We start from the raw sequence: 23,267 nt of genomic DNA on the forward strand, positions 1-23,267 counted from the left end.
CCGAAAAAGGACCGGTTTTTTCACTCGCGGTAATCGAAAAAATCTTCCGCGTTGTTTGTACAACCCAACACGACATTTTGAATCACATTCGAAGTTTTTAAAACCGTTTCAGCATTGTGGAGCGAAAACTTGAAATTGTGCATCAGTCTAGTCTTCAATCACCGCTTCACAATTTCGATAATAATCAGTAAAATGATAGTGAAGATGGTTAAATATAAATATAAAAAAAATTAGCGGTGAATGGAGGTCCAGCGTTTAACGGGCACCGTACGGTATACCTAAAGTCAGACAACCTCGTTTACTAGTGAATTACGTTGTTTAATGTTCGTTTATGCAACTGCCTATTTTGTGAAGGTAAAAATAAAATTCTCCCCATCAAACAATTTGAGATGATTAAAACTTAAAAGTTGAATAATCTATTTGTTTAGCTGAAGTAGCACACTTTTGCCTAAATAAGCACTTATTCAGCTTTTAATGTTTGTTGGGTCATTAACCTTAGTTATGAGTTATGCTCAAATTGCATTCAATTGACTGTAAAGCTTGCATTTTTTTTCCTTAGAACCTACAACTTTGCAACTACAATGTACAATCAGTCAGTCAGTCTATAATGGAAACAAAAATAATAATAAGTACACGATTCTTCCCTAATTTTCGAATAACAAACAAACTAATTCTTTATATACATCCTACAATCTCACCGCTTTGCGTTGCACTTTCCAATCCCTACCGGACCACAATCCATCGTGATTCTGAAGCTTGACAAAGCTCATCACAAATCCGCTAATACATGTGACAAATGACTATAGGCGTTACAGCAGTGACAGCTCAATTCCCTGGGCTTCATATTACAAAAATCAATCAATCACTTCTAGAAGAGAAAGGGGCAAAAAGGCAACTAACCACACTCATGTTTCCAATTCCTATTTCCGCTACATCATCATCATCATCTTGCGACTGTCTCGACTGTCGTTCGGTGTAAATATATATATTTTTTTACTTGGAGCTTCTAATACACTTTACTACACACGTCTTTCGGGGTGAAAATACCTGACTAGAAAGAGGTCCCATTCTCTGTTTTGGTTGGTGGTTCTAGTTCTACTAAGGGAATAAAAAGTTCTCCACAACTATCTATGATACCGATATGCCCAGTTTGACGAAAGAAGTATTGTACACACGTTTCACACTTTGGTCGATTTCGCCGTCGTTACGTCCGCTTCGCCGTTGGTCTTGATCGCGGGCGTCGAATCATCACCGTCATCGTCCTCCTCGTCGTCGGCGAACTGAATGTCAGCCACATCGTAGAAATCGGAAATCTGTTTGTTATCCACTGGGGATTTGGTGAAGGATGTTTCTTTCTCCCGTTCCTCTTCGATAAAATCATCCGCCATGGGAGGACTGATTTTCCGCCTCGCATTGTTGAAAGCCAGCTCTTGTAGGTGATTTTTCTTATTAACGGATCGATTATCCGTCGGTTGGTCCCCTACTTCCGAGTAGATGTCACTCTTGGAGATGCTGTTCACTATGAGATAGTCGTTTCTCCTTTGTTGAAGGATTTTGATGATCTCCTCATTCGGTGTCACGTTACTGCTCCGTGGCTCGGAAGACAGCTCCAGCTCGCTGTCGGTTTTCTCCAGATCGACTTCCTCCGTGATGTCCTCATCGTTGAGAGGAGGAATCCATACTAAAAAAGCCGGATCCATGCCGAGATAGGAACCAGGCGCTGCACCGGCATTCGTCACGTTGTAATCGTAATAGTCCATTTCCATGTCTTCGGGGTTCCCCAGGGAGAAGTCCGATCCGGCCAGGAGCTTCTGGAGGTTCTTCTTCTCTTTGCTTTCCTTGAGGTTGCGCGTACGGTTGTTGATGATGTTGGCCACGCTGGACGCCGGCGAGGAACATTCCTGGGGGAAAAATGGATTGGTTGCATGATGAGCGGCAGCATTTTCCAAATCTATATTATACACATAACTGTTCCACGGTTCATAAGGATTGCATAGAACGAGGGGCAGTTATGCGTTTAACGGCAGCATAATTACTTCTAATTAGTCATCGAATAAATGTTGTCCACCCTATCTGTGATGGATCGCGCTTTTGGGATTTTGTCATTGCTTTTTAATATAGAATGCTAGCGTTAAATCCAGTTGAATTTTCAGTTAACCCATCGTAAAATAGATAGTTTAATCCTATTAATCTCCCTATCAAAATGCAAAATTTCCGTACCGTAGAGCTAAACGTTGTGTTTTCACTGAAGGTGCACTCGAGAGCGCTCTCAAGTGCACCTTCAGTGAAAACGGAGAGTGTGGCTCTGCGGTGCGGGAATTTTCATTTTGATAGGGAGATTAATAGCACCAAGCTATCAAGCAAAACATGAGTTTGTAACCTTAAAAAATCTATTCTTTGGATCTTAATTTCTTGCAAGCTTTAGATTCCTTTAACAATTCGTAACACCAAGTTATCACTTTTCCACCCTAATTAATTATTAATTTTGGTATTCATCCTAATGTTATTGAGCACGATTCCCGTCATCTTTATCAATAATTTGAATGAGATTCTGACGTGTAACGAGGGTTTTAGAGAAGAACAAGAAGAATCGAATCTACATATAATTGGTATTGTTGATAGGTATTTCACTGCAAATCAGTGTCAGTTTTTCTCATAAGCCCTCACACGTACTGACTATCGCTTCTATCCACTGCACTGAAACGAAATCCATTGATAAAAATACTATATTGCTGGTTTAAATTAAATACCGTCATCAGAGGATTTGTACAGAAAACAATTTCACTTAATTTTACTATTATTTCTATCAAAATTACTATGCATTTTGACCAAGGATAGTAGTTTAGCCTGGATCATAGTAAATTGGTTAACATTCATAGTCAACTATTCAGCATTTTACGAGTGATTATGGCCGCCACAATCTGGCTCAGTTTTTGGTAGGGATCATATGATTTGACCACAGACAAACAGACATAACACATTGAATAATTCACACTGTAAAACATCGTCGCTAAAACATTACCGCCATCTGTTGTGTACACTTTGGTGGGCACTACGCTGGACAGATGGTGGTAGTGTGTAAACGTCAAACACAAGGGAAATGACTATGAGCGCCACAGATGGCGGCACTCTACCAACTACGATACTTTTAAATTGTCCGTTAAATGCTTGTTTGATGAACAACTTGCGAGCGTTATGTATGTTTGTCTGTGATTTGACGTTTGGGTTGTGAAATTTGATCGTTTACACGTCAAACGACACAACCCAAACTTCAAATCTTATGTTCCCTACCCGAAACCACAGAGAACAGACGTTCAAGTTCGGTCAGAAACTTGTGTAAAATAAGTGGGAACGTCGCCGTTACGTGGTGTTAGCATCTCCTGATTTTCTCTATAAATTTTCGACTTTCGACCAATTTGGCGCTAGTATCGATAAATTTTCTGTTGAAAATTGCCACTTGGCGCTACTAGCACTTAGTGTCTAGTGTAATTTGTGCAACGCCAGCGCCATCATAGTGTCATAGAGGGTTTTTAAGTGGGGAAGTCGCCGTTAGTGGCGCTTAAGTCAAATAGGAATCTTTGCACAAGTTTTTAAAGAAATTTTGTTCGAGCCTCAATGTTTGTTCTCTGTGCCGAAACTCTACAAGATTATGGCGGCCATAATCGATCTAAAATACTGGATACTCAATTCATAGTAGATTTAACTGTAATAAGCATGGTTATATTGAGAATAAGTGTTTTCTGCAAAATAGTACACAGCAAAAAAATAATTTTGATATCACATAAAAGTGGATGCACTACAATCATAGAGGTAACTCTAAGACAAGTAGGTCCCGAAGAAACGTGCTCAACTTTTTGGCTCACCTCTGGTACTATCTTTGGTCCCAAGCTTGTCGAATCACCCCTCGAAACATAGGAAGAACCAATAACCCCTCATTTTATCTGTCAAACTTTCATAGCGAATCAAAACAAACATTGCGTAGTACTAGAATTTCGACTAGAATAGGGTACGTTAATCGTTTGCTTGGGACCAATAGGCTACTAAAGTGGTGAGCCAATTTAAAATCGTTAGTTTCGTATTGATTGTTGCTACAATCATGTCGAAAATTTCATGTAATTTTTATGACCACATAAATAAACAAATGCAGTAAAAGCAGCGTAATGTCAGTTAATGCATTGTATTAATGATAATTTTGTCCTTTTTAGCATGTAATATTACACCATATTTTCGACATGATTGTAGTGCATCCACTTTGACGTGATATCAAAATTATTTTTTTGCTGTGTATTCCTAACTATGGTCCTTGTTTCAGTGTGTAGATTGCAGTTGTTTTGAAAATCGAAACATCCAATTCATTTTTCCATAAATGAATATTTTGAAAATTGTCGATTACAGAGCCTAAAACCTCGATATTACCATCAATTCTGCAAAAGGCAATAATCTTCTATCGATCTTAGTGAAAAAAGCAACATAACACGTTCCACAACGGTATATTTGTGTAAAACAAAAATAATCATTTCGCATTTGATACTCAAAATCATCCTCATTATGAATATTGATATGACAACAGAACAGATGTAAATGAATACGCATCTTTGAATGAAAGGAAAAAACCTAGGGGCATCCCACTCTACACTTTGTATTTCTATCGATATACCTATAGATACCTCGGAATATTTATAAATACTTAAGAAATATCTAGCGATGGTTTGTTTGCTCGGTTGCTATAGCCTATAATCAAATTTAATTTGTTTGTTTATCTGACGTTTTGATTCAAATCTTATCTGATTTTGAGTACATTTAACATTTATCATATTGTTACCGAACGGTAACAGTTTTTTGTTGCGTATAATTGTGAGACGATAGGAAAAGAAACAGTGTTCAGTATGCTCAGAAAGTTAACGGTTAATTTGTAGTCGATAGCCATCTATGCGTTTCGTGACGGGTGGCGATTGGAACTTTTGGAAGGTAGTGTGTGAAGAGCCTATAAGGCGGTGATACTGTGCCTTTCAGAGACCGAGATTGCAACTTCTGGGACCTATAAGGCCTATAAGGTAAAGCCCTACAGTAAATGTATGGACGTCTGTCAAAAGTTGTTCCAATCGAACCGTCAAATTGCACCGCTTTGCTCGATTGGAACAGCTTTTTTCAGTTTTGTGGTGACAGTCGTCCATACTTTTACTGTAGGGCTTTACTATAAGGCGGTGATACTGTGCCTTTCAGAGACCGAGATTGCAACCTCTTGGACAGCTAACGTCCGTCGTCTCCCAGGATCTGGGATCAGTTCACACTACAGCTGCCGATAGCCACGAGGATCGGCAGCTTGACATAGACAGTGGCCGGTTTCTCTATTGCAGCAGCTTAAGTGTTTCACCTCCAGCATGCCATTGCATCAATAAAACCATTCAATTAAAGCCTAAATTAACCCTTTTTGTAAAGTTTCTCATAATTCCGAAAACTCTCCCTACTTCGCCAACGCCCGGAGACCCGGGAGCAAAACAGGCCTTTGGTGCCCACCCCAACAACTGCCGACTGGCTTAGACCAGCAGTAAGGGATGTAGACATGTCCCCTTCAGAGATGGCGCAGAAGTCCCGGTGTCAAACAATTGTGAGTTTCAATATTAATAGAATTAACTACACGCCACTGACCGTATCGTACGTGACTCGTTGATCCAGTCCCAGGAGGAAGCTATACTGATGGCCACTGGAACCTTTCGACTATTGCTCATTTAAATGTATCGTTCAAAATACAGATCTGGAAATGACTTGTTATAAGTATAGTTTTTCCCCGCATACGATGCCCTTCTACTTGAAGCTCATGAAGGTCGCCAAGTTAGACAAGTTCAAATCGAAAAATCGAGTATCATAACATTCAATTCACCGTCACCAAAAGACCATGACGTACTTAATCCCTTAGAGGCTTGAACTAGCTTCTAGTGGATAGATTTTAAAAAATGTGGCGATATTGGGGGCATGCTCATTAAATAGATTCATGAGCTGAACGATAACCTTACAAAAATGTTCCAGTTTCCATGTTTCATTTTATCGTTTAAAAATCCATATTGTTATTTTCAAATTATTGTTATTTATAGATTCGGTGGTTCGGGAAACTATGATTAGTCTGTTAAATGTTTAGTAGTCTTGAGAATAAGTGTTCAGCTTTTATTTCATAATATATACAGCCAACAACAACATACATTCTTCCACAAATATGGAACACTTCCATATGATGAACACGCTATACTGAAGGTACAGTAATTAAATGTTCTTTAATTGTAGAGGACTGTTCACATATAAAGCTCTTTGGTTCCACTATCGTCTTCTAGGCTTCTGATGTTAGAGAAAACGGATCAAAAAGACTTGGTGTACTTCATTTTCACATTTTAGATCACTGAAAAACATACATTTTGTTATATTCTTTCGTAGACAGATTTGAAATACTTACCCTTTACAATGAATTCACACTTCATTTCAAATGAACTCATTTTATACTCTTAAAAATGAACATATCACGCGATTAAAGTTATCGAACTGATGGTGCAAAAAACAACAAACACAGCACTAGCAACCGGTCATAAAACAAACGTTACTACGATTGGAATAAAACCAAGAAATAAAATACTTAAAAATACCAAGCGATACTAACGAGATATTTAAAAATATTTAATAAATATTGGAACTAAAGTTTAAAGTGGGATGCCCCTAGGAAAAAACAATTGTTGACTTCGAAACTCAGCGGTTGCCTTGACCAAAAACATGTTGTCATTAGAAACACTGGAATAAGAGACCAGCGGAGAAAAAAAAAACATGAATTTGGCAACAAGATAAACATCAAAGCAATCCTGGCATCACTTGCATTTGTAACTGCTTGCGAGTGACTTTGCTAATGCACCGACGATCGAGTTCATGAGTGATTGTTAAACGATTTTAATACTCCTCCCTAATTGAAGCAAACCATTTGTAAACATTGCAGATTGGAACCGCTTTTGACAGTTCGATTGGAATCATAACAGTGTCTCCGCTGGGCTCTTATTCCAGCGTTTCTAGTTATCATGTCGAAATTCAAATTCATGCAAATAGTTGGTTTATCTTTCAAGGTTGCCTTCATTTTCAGCTTATTTGAGTGTAGAAGATATGATTTTTATCAGCACTGCTGCAAATTAAAGAAAATTGAAAATCGGATCAAACGGGTGTAGGTTAAACCAGGCAATTTGTACATTCAGCATTTGATAAGGGTAGATTGTTGATCAAGAAAGTTTGACGATCATAACACATTTTAGATCAAGGCAAATTAGTGATTGAGACAGGTTGTTGATCATGGCAAATAGGTGGTCGTAAAAAAAATCGATTCGGACTGATTGTGGAACAACAAAAATTGTTGAGGATAGCACATTGTTATCATGGCCTATTGTTGATCAAGTCAAATTAATTACCGCATGGCGAACCAGCCAAAGAATTTAAAAAATACCAAAGTAGATTTTTGACTACTTTGGTTTGTTGATCAAGACAATTGAAGATACAGGTTGTTGGTCAAGGTAATTTGTTTGTCAGGGTAGATTGTTAATCTAAATAAAATTATTCGATTCGTTGTTGGGCGTAGACATGTTTTATCATGGCTGAGTGTTGATCAAATCAGATTTTTGATAAAGGTAGATTGATGATCACGGTGGATTGTTGGTTAATACACATAATTGCTGCTAGGACAAGATTGAAGAAATCCTTTCACTCCACGTTTCCAGGGAGAAGAATATGATCGTCAAAAAGAGCCATAATCAAGCTATCACGACAGAACCGTCATTGGGAGCCAAGCAGTTTGATGATACTTTCTTACAGTTGAACAAAAATACACAAGGTGGTATTGCATAAAGTTATTTATAACCAACTGTCATTTCCAGCTAGCTTATACAATAGGACTTCGTTTTTTTTTTAAATTCATTCATTGAATATACACAAATCACTATTGAAAGGTACCATTTACCATGTTTTTTGTCAAAATATTTAGTGGCACAATAAAATACATAGCAGACAAGTACATTTTCTCGCTGCACACTGGACAATCTCAAACAATCATCACACGCTCAAAGCAAAACAAGCTATTTTGCTACGCCTATTTTGATTTGATTTCAATGGCACAAACTTCCATGACAAGAAGAACAAGCTATACAATAAATTCCGTGCGTGCTATCTGCTTCTCCCTCCCAGGTAAAAAGGATTCACTCGTCAATCGTATCATTAAAAGTGCTCAGCAAGCCTTGTTTTGATAATGCTTTTGAGCCTCACATGGCAAAATTACCGTCAACGCTTGCTTTAAATTCCGCACAATGTAATCGTATGAGAGAATTGAATTTTACCCCCAGTTCTCCTATAATATACTTACAACGTCCGATGGACTGACGTTCGTCAGGGTAACCGTACTGCTACTGCTTGCCAGATGAATCTTCTCGCTTGGTGATCTCTCCCCTGTTGAGAAACCGAAAATATCATCAGTCATTATGCAAAGATGTTTACTCAACCCACTCACCTTCACTTTTACTCTGATTCCTTCGTTCGGGAGTCTTCTTCGATTCTCCCCTCGTCACCAGTGGAGTCTCTTCCCTGTTCAACGTCGAAGACGCCGAGCTGACGTTTGTCGATTGATCGTCCGAGTATGGTTCGGCCACTTCCGTCGGTGGCGAACTACACTCACTCCCATTCGGATGATCGAGATTGTTGAGATTCTGCAACGGGATCTCATCAACCTTCTCCGAAGATTGGGCCTTCCCGATCAACTCAGTGCTTCCATCCGAGGGAAGGTCCACATTTTCAATAGTATATTCTACGCTTTCCCGTAGTCGGTTATGCTTGAAGGAGCCCCTCTTGGGTCGGAGTTTCACATAGGAAACGATCTCCGATATCAACGTAGTCGTCGACATGGCACGTGATCGTGGTTGTTGAGAGTGGTTCAGGGAATTTCCTGAACCAAACAGTGTATGAGCTGGAGAATCTGGCTCCATCAGACTGGTCGCCAGCTCATACTTGCGATACCGGAAGATGTACTGCACCAACAGCAGGAAGCTAATGCAGATAATGAAACTTAAGAATATTATTGCACATATGTGAACTATCGTGAGGTTTGCATAACTGAAGGATTGCACAAACGGCATAATGACTCTGCTGGCTATCGAAACGGAAACGTTGTTGTGCAGGATTTCTGGAAATATCGAACACGATCAATGGAAATTCATTGAGGAAAACCCACATCATCTGCATACTTATCTGCTCCGCCTGTCCGAGGAACCCAGCGATACAGTTCTCGTCGTAGTGTTCCATCTTTTTCGAGTGAAACTCCACCAACAGATGCGGACCCGTCGAGTCAGCACTCTTGCCGGATTCGATATGCCCCGATGCGTACTCCAGGATCAGCTCGTGGGAAAGTTTATCGCCATCGCGAACCTTCAACCACTGTTGATCGCACGGGAACTTGCTGTAGTCCATGGTGAATCGTATCCGGTGGCCTCCATCGCCTTGGATCAACCAAAGACTACGCTCTGGGCAACTTTCCGAAGAGGATGCTATTATCCGTTTTGGTTTGACCGCTCCCAGGTGGATGATGCAACCGCACCGACAGGCCGGCCCTATTTCGGTACTAACGTCGGCGATTTCCGATGGGAGAGTACTGCCGGCACCGGGACTGAACATACATTCCCACGAATCGAACGAAGTTTGCGTTCCGCAGCGTTCCGTTTGAACGGAGGCACCCTGTGGGTGAAGAGATGAAGTAGGTTAGGTGTACCAGAAATGGCTATACGTTCCTATTATGGTGTGCTTCAGTTCTGGTCTATGAAATTCCCATTTGGAACACACCATAACAGGATTGTGTAGCCATGACTAGTACATCTATCCTAGGTGTCTTATTGAGGGAGTTGTTATTTTTGCGTGGTAACTGTGTATAGGAGGCTATGACTATGTGAAATCAACCAGAGACGCAGTAGGCGAGTAACGTAAGTTTGTCGTGTATATGCAGGTCTTGACTTTTGTCGGTTCACAATCTTTTTTATGTTTGTTTATTTGAATCACAATACTAGAAAAGACGAATTTAAGGCTGGCTGCTTACAATATTGTTGGACATTTTCTCACTTCCAAAAAGTGCTGCAAATTCTCGAACGTTCGACGAAATAAAAATGATCTGCAAAGGATGCCATGTGTCAGTGACAATGCAGCATGTTTTGTTTTCTGCAAAATTTCTTATAACATAATTGAATAAGTAAAATAAATCCATAGAGCCGTCAAAGTAAACATTCATCTACGTCCTCAAGTTCATTTATAACAATAATATGAACGAGAATGTACAAAATAATACTAATTATTACTAGGTGAATTTTGCCACTGACGAAAAATAAATGAGGTTTTGACGATGGTTTAGGTGAGAGTGTTTTCAAGAGTGAATAAAAATCATAATTAACAGTTAAAACGTTTTTTTTTTTATGTGGGGGCGCAAGAGGATATATTTAATGGCAAACTATAATTTTTCGCTTTTGATTTTTCTTTTCACATCGGTCAATCTGTTACGTATTATTTCCCATTGTAACAATGAGTAACTCATGCTCAACCCTCTCCATCTCCCTCAATGCAGTACGTAATTTGCGCACGAAGCCTAACTACCATGGTGAATTATACAGATGGACCCATTTCGGCATCAAAGAGATCCCCGAAGTTCAAAAAATCCACACCAAACAATTTAATATCGCATTCGATTGTTTTCTAATCCGAATCACTCTTGGTGGCTCCAAACTCGATCGGTTCATCCTCGAAAACATCCGGCGCATCGATGATGATGTCTTCCGGCCGCTCGGAACCCATCGACCGTGCTTCCGAAGCATGGACGCTTCCTTCATCTCCAATCGACCGCAGCTCATCTTCCGCTTCCTTTTCCTTCTTCCCCTTTTCTTCGCCATCCTCCATCTCTTCTTCGGCTTCCTCTTCCACTTCCTCTTTCGCCGGCTCAACTTCCTCCTCGTACGTCTCTTCTGATGCTTTGAAAACCAGCTGTGAACCACTGACCACGTCGACGATCACATCGCTTCCGGAAGCAATCCGCAAGCTGACGCTGTCCTCCTGTTCCTCCGCCAAAGAAGTCACATCCGAACTGATCAGTGGTGTATCCGGAAGATAGGACACCTGCGTCTTTGCTATGATGGAATCGATCGTCTCTCGTGGAATAACGCCGAGATCGCCTTGCTCGTACCCTTCGGCTCCTTCCGGGATCGTTGCTACGGAGACGGTGACCAGAGGTTTCAGTTCCAGTTCGGTCAACGTGTTCAACAGGTCAGCAATCAAGCGTTTGCGTTTGATTTCCTGATACGGCAAATCGTCCTCCTGTTCGTCCTCTTTGAAGGCGGAACGCACGGTAAAGCGAACCGTTTTCAAAATCTCCGAAATCCGATCAAACTCTTTACGATTGTGATCTGACTCGTTGCGCAGCGATTGGCGATCGGTATTGATGAAGTGGATGTACTGCTCGAGGATGCGGACCTTTTGGCGTAGATGGTTGTATTCTTTCTTCGTAGATTGAGTTTCCGTTTCGAACTCATCTGCTTTCTCCTTGTAGGCGTGCAGTTGAGCATTTGTGTGCAGCTGTTGTTCGTATTGGTCGGCTAGTTGCTTGATCAAATCCAATCGTTCCTGACATGTCTGCATTAGACGTTGCTTCTCTACCAAATCGATCTCGGCTTGGTTGCGGAGATCCAAATTCTGCGCTTGCAATTGGGCATACTGCTTCTCCAATCGCTCTTGAGTAAAAATCATTCGATCCATTTCGTTGTTCAGCGCGATATTCTCACGAACCAGTCTCTGAGTGTGAGCAGCTACCCGTATTTCAGAGGACTTTGTGAACTCCGTCGACAGCTGAAGCAACTTGTTCTCCACGTCCTTCCGCAAGCGATCCTTATCCAGTATAACTTTGCGTTCCATTTCGTAAAGCGTCGTCTTGTGGCGTTTGTTCTGTTCCTTCAATTCCGTATCCTGGGCGTCAAACTTGGCCATCAATTCATCCCGTTGCATGCGGAATTCCTCCATCGAGTTAAGCTTTCCCGTTAGCAGCTTAATTTCCGACGTCAACTGTTCGTGCATTGCCTTGTACTTTGCATCCAAGGTGACAATCTGCTTCTTACATTCTTCATTCTCCTGGTCTCGAACCTTTGACAACTCACTTAGCTTGTCCTCGAGCTCAATAATCACTGCCAGTTTTTCCTGTAGGGTTCGGTCTAGAAAAGCCGTCACATCGGCTCGATCTTCCTCGATTTGCTTCAGCTTACTTTCCAACTCCTCGTTACGCTCCTCAATTTTGACATTATGCGTTCTTAGTCGGGCCAACTTTTGGTTCAAATCGTTGATGGTTATCTCAAAGAACTGTCGGTCCACGGCACTGAGTCCGTCCACCGGTTGAATGTCCGGTACGGCCTTCTTCGGTTTTTTAGCCTTCTTTTCCTTTGGCATCTTCCAATCGATGAGAACTAGCAATTTCCTTCTTTACCCTTTCGAATGTCGCAATCAACTGTGAAACACCCAGGTTGCTTTGCACTTCGATACACCGGTTGTGAGTGCCCGTCGGCAAGTTTATATCGATTAAATTTCCTTGCAGTAGCTAGCCAGCTCACCTGGTAGGCTGATGGGTTGGTATGTGAAGAGTAGAAGCGCCCGGCACCACATACTACGATGCAGTGTGTTGTGTGGTGTGGTGGCTTTCCGATAAATTTTGATTACATTTCAATTTCGACATTCCTTCCCCCCTACTGTCTGAATTTAACTATATTGAAGTGTAATGTTAGGTAAATTAGAGCAATTTCAACGGTTCTTTCAACATTCATTAAATTTTCAAACTTTTGCTCAATCCCACAGTTTCTGAATTCATCGCAAAGGTAAACCCATATTTTGCAGCGTGCTATGCACACCAAGAATGAAGGGAAAAAAAATTGAAATAAGCGCACACATGGCGAGCAAAAGAAGGCGGCTTCATCATCGTGTCTGGCGTGGTCGGCTCATGGCGTGATACGGGGAGGACCGGTGGGTGGTAAATTAGAATATGAACATGGTTTTGTCGGCATTTTTTATGCCAGCAATAAATTTTCAATATTTCACCGTCATGGTTACCAGTGACTGCCTCCTTGGACTGCCTGAGTTGGTGAGCCGATTTCGTCGTCCTCGCCGTGTCGGTCGGTCGGCTCGGTAGGTGGTGGCAATGGAGACGCCTTCTTTGATGAGTTGAATTTTGAATGGAGCTTCTGGTGAATCCTGTGAGTTTGGAAGCTGTTTTGACGGTGTGGTACACGGTAATGGTAAATGACGGCAGGTGTTATGGTTATAAAGAAATTATTCTTTACTTTGTTTCCTACCAGAGGCAGGTTGCTGATTAATTCTTTGCATTTTGTTGGCGGTTTAAAAGAACTTTGAAGTAAAATTTTGATTTCGATGAGAAGTTTTGACTGTGATGGACATAAATGTTAAATTTCCTTTGGGATATTATTTTTAGATAAAATTAACGGTTTGTCGTTGTCAGAGGACAAGCACGTTGCTGCAGTGGTTATAAATTCAGTCAATCTGATCCAAGACACTGCTGTAAACCTAGATCTTGTACTGCTTACCACACATTATAAGTGTGGAAAAGCTTATAAAAGTATGCTTTTACTTTACATAATGTTAGTGTCGGCGCACTTATTTCTTGATTCATAAGGAATAAGTACACAAAAAACACAAAAACAATACAACGTAAAAGCGCACTTTTATTAGCGATTCCACACTTCTGAGGAGGTTAGTTTCAAATGCTAAGTAGATTTACTTTTAAAACATCTCCTTAGAAAGGCGCTCGTGTTCTCACGCAGATTTTCAATGTGTATCTGTGGCTTTATTATTTCCCAACGAACTGGAAGCATGTCACGGTAACATATCGAAAGCTAACAAAAGACACATCTAGCGTCATATTTCAAACAGACCAATCTCCTAATCGACTCTCTCTTTCGTTAATAACTCGGTTCCAATAAGCTTAATAATACTTTCTTTTAACAGTCTTTGTAGAATGATTAGCCCAAAATATAAATTCAACCAAACTATTAAAGAAAGAGAAAGAGAAAGTAGATGAAGAGAATCGATCAATCGGTCTATTTGAAAAATTATCGGAGAATCGGTCTATTTCCTGGTCTATTTGAAAAATTACGCGAGAAATGACATAACGAACCCGTTCAATTACCGACCAAAAAGGCCTTTTGTCATCGCTCAGGCTCTGGTGGATTATTTTAACTTTTGGTTAAAATTTGACAGATGGAAAGCTATCGAATAACCCTGCTATCCGAGCGTGGTTACTTCTGACGGACAAGAAGTTAAATTTTGACAACCTTGGCTAAGTTCTTCTCGAAAACCGGTCGATCGACAGCACAGGGATTTTCGAACATAGAAAATAACTTTCGAAATGTCACTTTTAACCACGGGTTAAATTTAACTCGGAATATGGTTCACAGCCTCAGTAAACACGTAGAACCAGTCAGCATAATTCTCTCTCAACAATTTGGGTTCAAAAGATGCCACTCAACTAATCGGGAGATCGAAGTGTGCCCTGCTTCTAAACGGATGCGAACATTTTTCGGTTGTCAAATTTTTCGCATATGTTTATTCGTAACTTGTTTTTTTCAATTTTCGGCTCGATCTTATGGCCAAACGAAGGATATCTTCAAATGTATTTTCAATGGAATTCTAATTGTTGGAGGAGCTGCGTTTCGGGTTCCGCTGTTGTCAGTTCCGTCGGAAGCTTAGACGCAAACTGGCAGAGGATGCATGAAATCAACACTTGCATTTGATGTTCATCCCATTTGTTTTGGATGTACTCACTGGTAAATCACAGAACAAGACGTCAATTAGCGAATTGTATTGCATAATTGTGCCATGCACAGCAAAACATAAGGAATTTTACATGACATGTAAACCATAACTATTTTAAAATTACATCGCTTTAAAACTATGTTTCAATTCAATTTTACATTAAAAATCATGCACCTCAAACGAACATGATAAAACTTATAAAATTACACGTTTATTAGATTAATTTCCACTTGTAGTGTAATATCACCACGCGATGTGAAAACTTATCAAAGAACATTGAATTTTCGACGATAAAACCTATAAATTAACATGCTCGTGTAAATTTAAATCATCAAACAAATTGAGGAAGCTAATATGGCGAACAAACTGATTATTCGATCAGTTTTTTTTTTCTCCACCGGATACAGCTCGAGTCATTTATTTAGTGGAAAATGTTGTATTGTAAGTTTTGTGAGCTCAGTTCTATGGAATGTGTTTTTCCGGAGTGCCACTTTTATTTTAAAAATCAGCTTTTCATTTTTTCTTTCCACGTGCAATTTTGTGGAAAATCGTGCTAAATTGGTGACAAAACATGCATCAAAACATCTTGAAGGTCACAAATTGTGCAACCGTAACATTTTCGATGTTCGGATCTGCTGGCATATTTAGATCAGCGTACATCTCAAAAAGTTTTCCGGGAGCATTGCGTTCCCGCAATTGAGATTCCTCTACAAAAAGACAACGAGCCCAACGACGGTTGCGTATAATTTTAAATGTACTGTAAAATTACAAGATGGGCCCATCTTAAGTAATCCATGTAAAATTCCAGTTACGTGCATGTAAATTTCAAGCCGTGTAAATTAAAAACTAATTTAATTTTACATGAATATACATGCTCTTTTTATGTGCATGGAAATTCGTGTAAAATTACAAAATAATTTTAACTGTGTGGGTCATTGGCGGAAGTTGCAGATTCAGCAAAACAAGCTGCTGAAAATTACATTAAGCCTTAACCCTTCCCATCCCAAGTATTTTTGTTGGTTTAATGAGAGTTCTGTTGACCATTATTTTTGACTAGTGGAATGATTTAATACCTCGGTAAAACTTGCAATATACTTGGGATTCAACAGAAGATTTGCATGAGCTATCATACCTGGACTCCCTAGATGATTGGATCTCACAGTTTTTGACTAAGGTTTGGGATAGTTGTAGAGCCTCTGTTTCCAGTATTAGTGCCATAAAATAAAATTGTGTTGCTAGATATATTAAACTTCTTTAACTGTTCATTATAATTATGCAAATTCAAAGGTTTTTTTTCGAAATTTTGTCCTTAAATACATTAAACCACTTTGATGAATTATTAGTATATTGAATTTGTTGGATTGTAGCTATATACTAAACAACTCTATACGATATTAATGGTAAAGCTTTAAAATGGAACCAATGTTTCCAATTCGGAAATAGTACAGAGAGTAAATTTAATCAGATTCTACTATTAAAGTTATCCGCATTATCAAAGATATCCTTTTCACAGTACCTATTTTCGAATATCAAAGAAATTTGTTCCAAAATTTAAGTAATAATGTCAAAATAACAGAAACGTCGCTTCAAATGTAGAAGGTTTCGGGAATGCCATTTTTTATTTTTAAGGTATTCACCAAAGACACCTCGCCATGTATGAGTTTCATGTTCACAGACGTCCCAATTGAAATTGGTCTGAATCTTCTTCTTGCAGACCATTGTTGAAATTTAAATATAATTGCGTAATGATTACGTCATTGGTTTTATTGACCTATTCAACGTTTATTACACGCACACTTGCGTACTCTCATTATCAAGTGCGAATTTTGTTATCCTCGCTTTTGCTCCAACCAACAAAGTTTTTTTGTTTATTGTTATACTTACTTTAGGACTATCAATACTCCCGCCATAGCTTTTTTTTTCTCTTTTAAGTATTGGTGGTCCGAATTTAAGTGTAACAATTAGCAAACTATTTTCTACAGCTCCCCATTTTATAGCGTCCAAACATTGACATTCAGAGATCATGATAAAACAACAGTGTTTTTCCACTCATATAAACACGGTTTTGAAATTTGACTCATACGACGTACAAACATAGACTGGTAAACAATATTCTGGAAATGCATCCTCCACCCGCACAGTTCGTAACAAGAGTTTGCAATTACAGTTATATACAATGCACCTACCTCGCAAAATTTCGCCCCGTATCGAGGGGGAGGCGAATCGCAAAACCGATACCGATTCCGTACTCCACCCCTGCAGGTAGTCGAACAATGTGTCCAGTTGCTCCACGGTCCCCATCCGCCAGAATCGGAGGCTGTTGAATAAAACAAAAAAAAAACAGAGAAGAAGGACAGGGAGAGAAGAAGAGAAAAAGTAATAACCGTGATCGCATTTTAATCATACAAATCCCAACTCACGCGAAACCGGAAGCGTTGGTACACAGTCCATCCGGACATCGGCAACGGCACCGGAAATTGCCTGGCTCACGTAAACGAAGCAGTACTCGATGTACTTTTCGTAGAACAAGTCGCACTCAAAATACAGCGTATGCTGCCCTTTCGTCACCCGTTGCTCGGCAATGTAATGCAGCGAGGTTGGAGGCACTAGCGATGATACGTCCGCTCGGAGTTTTGCATACACTCGAATCCGATCCGATTGATTCAGGATGCAGGAAGGGTACTGAAACAGGACGTGAATTCCGGAGCTGTGAGCATCACACGGAAATATGCTCCTGGCGTGCACCGTGAAAACATACTGTTTACTCCAATCCGCTTTCAACAGAGCTCTCGCTCCACTCAAAACTCCCGCCAGTGTTGGATCCTGAGTAGACGAGCGTAAATGTAACAGATAATATCCAGCTAATCCAAAAAGATCACAGCGAAAATTAATCACTCTAGTGGTAGGAAAACCTCGGACCTGCTCCGAGAACAAAATCTGTGGCTTGGAAATGTTCTCCAGCGGACATGCCGGGTTATGGCCGCAGTAAACGAGTTCAAGCCAGAATTCGGGCACATCCGCTGAATCGTCGTTAATTGCCGTCGCATTTGGGCAGCTAACGTCCGCGAACCGAAGACTCCCCCGGACAATTTCCTCCGGATATGTACTGATCGTACTAGGCACTAGACTCACAGTAGGCGTTGGCCAACTCACATTCAACTGCTGTCGCAGTCGCTCATCGAACTCCATGCCGGCTGTTGCCGAGCCTACTGTGTTGATGGCTGCCGGCTGTTCAATGCTCAACTCGTAAGCTCCTCCGTGCATGAAATAACCGCAGGGGATCTTTATTTGCGTCACGTTGTGATTCACGTCCGGCTTAATATCCAGCAGTGAGATTGTCGTTCCCCCGGTTGGTTTGACAAGGGAAATTTGTAGCTTCAGATCGGATGCATCGTGCGTCATCAGCTCGGCTGGTGTGTCCTCGGTTTGCAGCTGAATGTCCAAATCGTCCGTTTGGGCCGTATAGCTTGCCGGCACCATGAGCCTCCCCTTGCGTAGACCGTCAACAAAAGCTGCGTTTTTTTCCCAGTCGGATCAGGAAATGAGAGATGAACAATTTACAAATGGCCTTTTTTATGCATTGAACTCGAAATGGGGATACGGAAAAACTAGGTCACTACGATCTCAAGATATCACATTTCGTGTTACTCAAGTGCCGCATTTTTTCGTATCCATTTCCACTCGCACGCACCAGTAGGTGGGTGGTAAGAGGGTTGAAAACAAAAAGCTTGGGTGGGAAATAAATCAAAACGCTTACCATCGTTGATCAGCACGAGCAGAATGTGCACGCAGCAGAGAAGTATTTTACCCGATCCGATGGAGACGCCGCGTCGTCCTCTTCTATCACCGCCTCCACCACCGAGTGAAGTAATGTGCATATTGCGTTGTCCAACTTGATGACGATGGCCTCAGGAGGACAACAACGGGAGCAACAGCAGCAGTGGACAGTGCAATTGTTGGTGCTTGGAATTTTCATTCTACATTCTTTCTGGCTCCCCGCTCGCAATTGAGCCGTTCGTGGCAGTAGGCGTTGGTGGATAAGCACTGTTGTTGTCGATGGCTACGCATCAGTGTGTTCCGGATGGACGGGTTTGTCCTCACATGGTTTAGTGACGACGGTTTAGGGAGAAAGAAAATGTGCCCGGTATGGGGTATCCAAACAAGAAGAAAGGATAACGAGCGGATGCGGCCGGAATCGGTGAAAAGTCTCAAGTGTTCTGTGTCTGACCTGAAATAGGAACGAAGAAGAGGCGGGAGAAAAATGTTAGATGAATATTGTTTTCGCATAATTTAACTAAATCTAAGATTGTTGGCAGTGTTGGGGTTGAGCGAAGTAACCGGCTACGATTACCGTTGGAAGGTGTGAGTTCGGTATTTGTAGACAAGTTGCTGTTTCGTTATATTTTTAACTTAAGCAATGTCAGTCCAGCACCTTAGTCAGGTGTTTTTTTCTTGGCTGGCGAGTATTAATTTTTGTGCCTCTATTTTCAAATCAGAGGAGGCCCTGTTAAGTTTTATAAATTCGGTCAAATTAATACTTTTATCATTTTTCTAGAATTGGTTCTCGTCAATCCAACCTTTTCCAGAATAAATAGAATTTCGCAAAAAGTTGTCGATGTCTCAGAGTCCTGAATATTGTTTTTCAAATACTGAATCTTGAATTTGTTTTTATTTTTGTCTTATGGTATACTCTAAGTAATTACCTTGTAATTCTTCCCAGAATTATTGTGCTCTTGAATGCTGCTCTGAATTACTGTACCCTTGAATTCTGCCCTGAATGGTTCTACAATTCTCTTCATTCATGGAATTCTTTAAAACACTCTTGGAATTTTTCTCATATTTGTATCTCTACTCAGAATTTCCTTTAGAATTACTTTGAAATTCTCCTTTGAGTTTCATTGAAGCATGGAATTTCCACAGAGATTCCTTGGAACTCTCTTTAAAATTCCGTTGGAACTGTTCAGAGTTCAATTCCTTAAAAAAATATTTCCAAAATTCTATTTGGATCATTTTCAGAATGTTGCTTGTACTTTCGTCTCCCTTATTATTTTTCATAAAGTTTTACTGATATTCTCCTCACAAGACCCATCATCTTTTTTCTTGGGCTTGAAAATATCATTATCGTTTTCTTCAAAATTTCCTTAGAACTCTTACCAGAATTAGCTAGGAATTGTAGCCAACAATTTATTGAAATTAATCATATAGTCGAGAAGCTTTTGGATGTTCTCCTACCGGTGATTTTATGAAAAAGAGGCGATAAATTTTGAATTTTTAAGGCCTATCATAAATAAAACGAAGATTTTTTGAAAATTTGCTCCATAGTAAAGTTCAAGTTGCAGGAAACGTAATTTTAAACTACTTGAATAATATGATTCAGTCTCCTAGAATTCCTTTAGAATTTTCCTCAGAATGGATCACATCATATAAGCAGTTTAAAATGTAGGTAGGAAACGTACCACTTGAACTTTACCGTTGAACAATATTTTAAATTGCGTCTTATTAATGATCAGCTTTTAAAATTTGACATTTATTGCTTCAATTTATTAAAATCGCTGCTAGAAGGTTGCCCCAAAACTGGTCGACAATAGGATTAATTCCGTGGGAATCTTCCTACAAATTTCCTTTTTGTCGTTTGAATTCTCCTTATAAGTTCATATCAGAATTCGCTAGAAAATTTATTAAATGACTAGAATGCTGAACACTTTTCTTAATTTACGTAAGGTTTCTTTAAGACAAATTCAACATTTTCTCGTAGATTCTAATCTGTTGTTTTGTTATCTATGTTTAGATCTCCAAATCTTGTGTAAGTTATTAATCTTCAAATAGTTTAAACAAAATTTAGGCTCGAAAAAATGTTCCGGAATCTACAAAATTTTAATAAATCTGAAACTTATGTTCCGCAAGGTTCTAAAATTTTCATACTCCGGGATCCCGAATTGTTTTCCCTGGATCTAATTTTATGTACAACAATTTCTAGTTTCTAGTACTTTTATTTATTTATTTGTTTGTTATAATTCACGCAAACCAATTGTGGGCAATTAGAATTGACTTGTTTACCCATCTTAAGGAGATTAATAAAAGCGTTCCATTTATGGATCCATCAACTAAAGTTGTCAGTAATATTTAATTTTAAATTTTAAATGAATAATAATATATTTCTTGAACAAATTTTGGCCCCAGTTTTTGCCCTAACTTAAGTTTATCTTGCCTTGTGAAAGAATTTACGCTAGCCCACCCCGTCAATATTTTGATCGAAGCACACTTTAAATGGCCGTACGCCATGACTGGGACATGCCAAAACTGGAGCAAATTTTAAATAGTGCCATAACTGACGCACTTTCACACTCTATATACACACTTAGGTTCATGAGTTACGCAATTATGACTTCTGATTTAAAGCTTTACATTACAACATCAGCAATGGTCCGGAAAATAATCTTTATTCAGTTTGCAAAATCATAACGACTAACACCATTCAACGAGTCTCCATTACTTGGAAATGAAGACATAAATAAACCTGTGATGTCCAAAACGAGCATTGTAATCCCAATGTTTGCCTTCACTTTAATTCCTAGTAACCTTATCCATTAACAAGCTCTCGTTCATGGTTGCTTCGATTCGAACAGCTTATGTCATAAACTGTCATATGCCATACGATACGAACGATACAGGCACCCCTGTTGCTTTGATCTGGCTAAGTTACCGTACGACTCATATTCCAGCTTCACATAACGCCGAGCTTATCACAACCGAAATCGGCATTCGATTCCGAGCATCGAAAATGTCAATTCTGGACAAACGGAGTTTCAAAACCAGCTCACGCAACGGTAAATTAAGATGAAGATTGTACCCCTGTTGGCCAAATAGGATGTTGATCTCTTTCTCTTTTTTTTTTTTTGATGAAAAGTCAGCCCACTTCTCGTCATCTCGTCGGAAACCAGACCGGTTGTATGTGGCAGATAGATAGAGCTTTCATCTTATGGCACAAACCAAAAGACGTATCTGGGGACTAAGAAAGACGGCATTAAACTTTATCTTTACACCACGTTCTTCTTCAATTTCAGCTCCCTACAGGAACACTATTAAATTTTCTCGCTTACCCTTCCCGCTTCCCCGTTATTTTCCTCTCATCACATTCAGATTAAGCTCTCTCTATCGGAGGGAGAAAACTTTCTTCGGGGCTCTTCCTAACACTTTTCCAGCTTTGGAGCAAAAGTTGGATTGAACTTTTGCTCCGATGCCTGCCACTGATGCTGCCGCTGCTGTTCGTTCATGATGAACGATTTCTGATACCGGAGTGTGTCCTCGCTCTTCTACAGAAGGGCCAACTTTACCGGATTTAATTAATTTTAAAATATCACGTGCTGTGACAGATTTACGCAGCCGAACAATAGTTGTGTGTAGTGCTTTGTAACACTGAAATCACAATCACGTACACATTCACACAATACGGTGCATAGTTAGGAGTCCGGATTATTAGAAATCTAGTGACATTGGAATTTGTTTCCGCATTCAGTTCAAAGCCTTCTGTGTCACTAATCAAAAGGCCAGCAGTGCCAACTAGGATCAGTTGTGGGTGTTAGTCTGTTTATGTGAACGATCCAAGCAATCCATTTCGGGTGGATACAAAAGTGAACAACCGAGAAATATTATTCCCCGTCGTTTACTATTCTTCAAATTTCACGCCACTTGCGGAATTAATCGCAGCTCACTTATCAACGAGCTCTCAAGAAACCAATTTCATTCACTTTTGTACCGTCATCGTTCCTGTTTTTCTCCTCTTTCCGCTGTAGCTATTTATCCGCCACCCTCGCCGAGAACCACATAATCCATCCGTCAGACAAAGCTCACTCAACAGCAGGATCCCTGCAGATGCACAGCAATACAGATCTTCTTCACTCTTAATGAGAGCACGCTAGATGAAGGAAGCAAAGAGAACGCGAAAAACGAAGAGGATTTTCCCGGCTATTCATACAGATTTGAAGCAGAGCATGCCGGCGCGATGAAAAACAAAAGCAACCACACACCACCACCACTTTGACTACTGCATGCAAGATGCACCAATTCTTGCAGCTTATGGGTTTTGTACCACCCTCCGTGCAGCGCTGTTGCACGTTATAATCCCTTAGCATGCTGCGCGTCGTCGTGGGCATCATCAACGTCATCGCCGAAGTCATCATCATCATCATCAAAGTAGACGCTGACAATGGAACGGCGGAGCGGGGTGCTTTGATGGTTTCTCTTTCTCACCCTTTAACGAAACACAGCTTTGGAACACGCACCTTTGCTGCATTCGCATACCTCGGTAGTGAAGAGGGCGCATCGCGTTCGTGAATGGTTGCATGCAAGAGGGTGCACTGCATATTCATATAACACATCGCCACTCTTCCAGGATCGCCGCCCTCAATGAAGAGGCCAGG

At 40.2% G+C, this 23,267-nt stretch overlaps 2 protein-coding genes across 2 annotated transcripts in view; both read right to left on the reverse strand.

The window, feature by feature from the left end:
• Window positions 1-214: 214 nt before the first annotated feature.
• gogo (golden goal) overlaps window positions 215-23,267 on the reverse strand; it is a 178,529-nt gene continuing 155,476 nt past the window's right edge. The window contains exons 3-9 of the mRNA XM_065239431.1: window positions 18,605-19,075; window positions 17,268-18,359; window positions 17,034-17,164; window positions 9,252-9,738; window positions 8,522-9,190; window positions 8,378-8,460; window positions 215-1,901 (exon numbers count right to left, since the gene is read on the reverse strand). Of these exons, the coding sequence (XP_065095503.1) occupies window positions 1,179-1,901; window positions 8,378-8,460; window positions 8,522-9,190; window positions 9,252-9,738; window positions 17,034-17,164; window positions 17,268-18,359; window positions 18,605-18,725 (3,306 nt within the window). The 5' untranslated portion in view covers window positions 18,726-19,075 and the 3' untranslated portion in view covers window positions 215-1,178. The remainder of the gene's footprint in view (window positions 1,902-8,377; window positions 8,461-8,521; window positions 9,191-9,251; window positions 9,739-17,033; window positions 17,165-17,267; window positions 18,360-18,604; window positions 19,076-23,267) is intronic.
• On the reverse strand, window positions 10,741-12,511 carry LOC135717320 (cilia- and flagella-associated protein 157). The gene has a single exon (XM_065239318.1). The coding sequence runs from the start codon at window positions 12,472-12,474 to the stop codon at window positions 10,741-10,743; it is 1,734 nt and encodes a 577-aa protein (XP_065095390.1). The 5' UTR covers window positions 12,475-12,511.

The sequence above is a fragment of the Ochlerotatus camptorhynchus genome, unplaced genomic scaffold, assembly GCF_037179485.1.
Source record: "Ochlerotatus camptorhynchus isolate MF236.1 unplaced genomic scaffold, CSIRO-AGI_Acam_v1.1 ptg000055l, whole genome shotgun sequence".
In the NCBI taxonomy this organism is placed as follows: Eukaryota; Metazoa; Arthropoda; class Insecta; order Diptera; family Culicidae; genus Ochlerotatus; species Ochlerotatus camptorhynchus.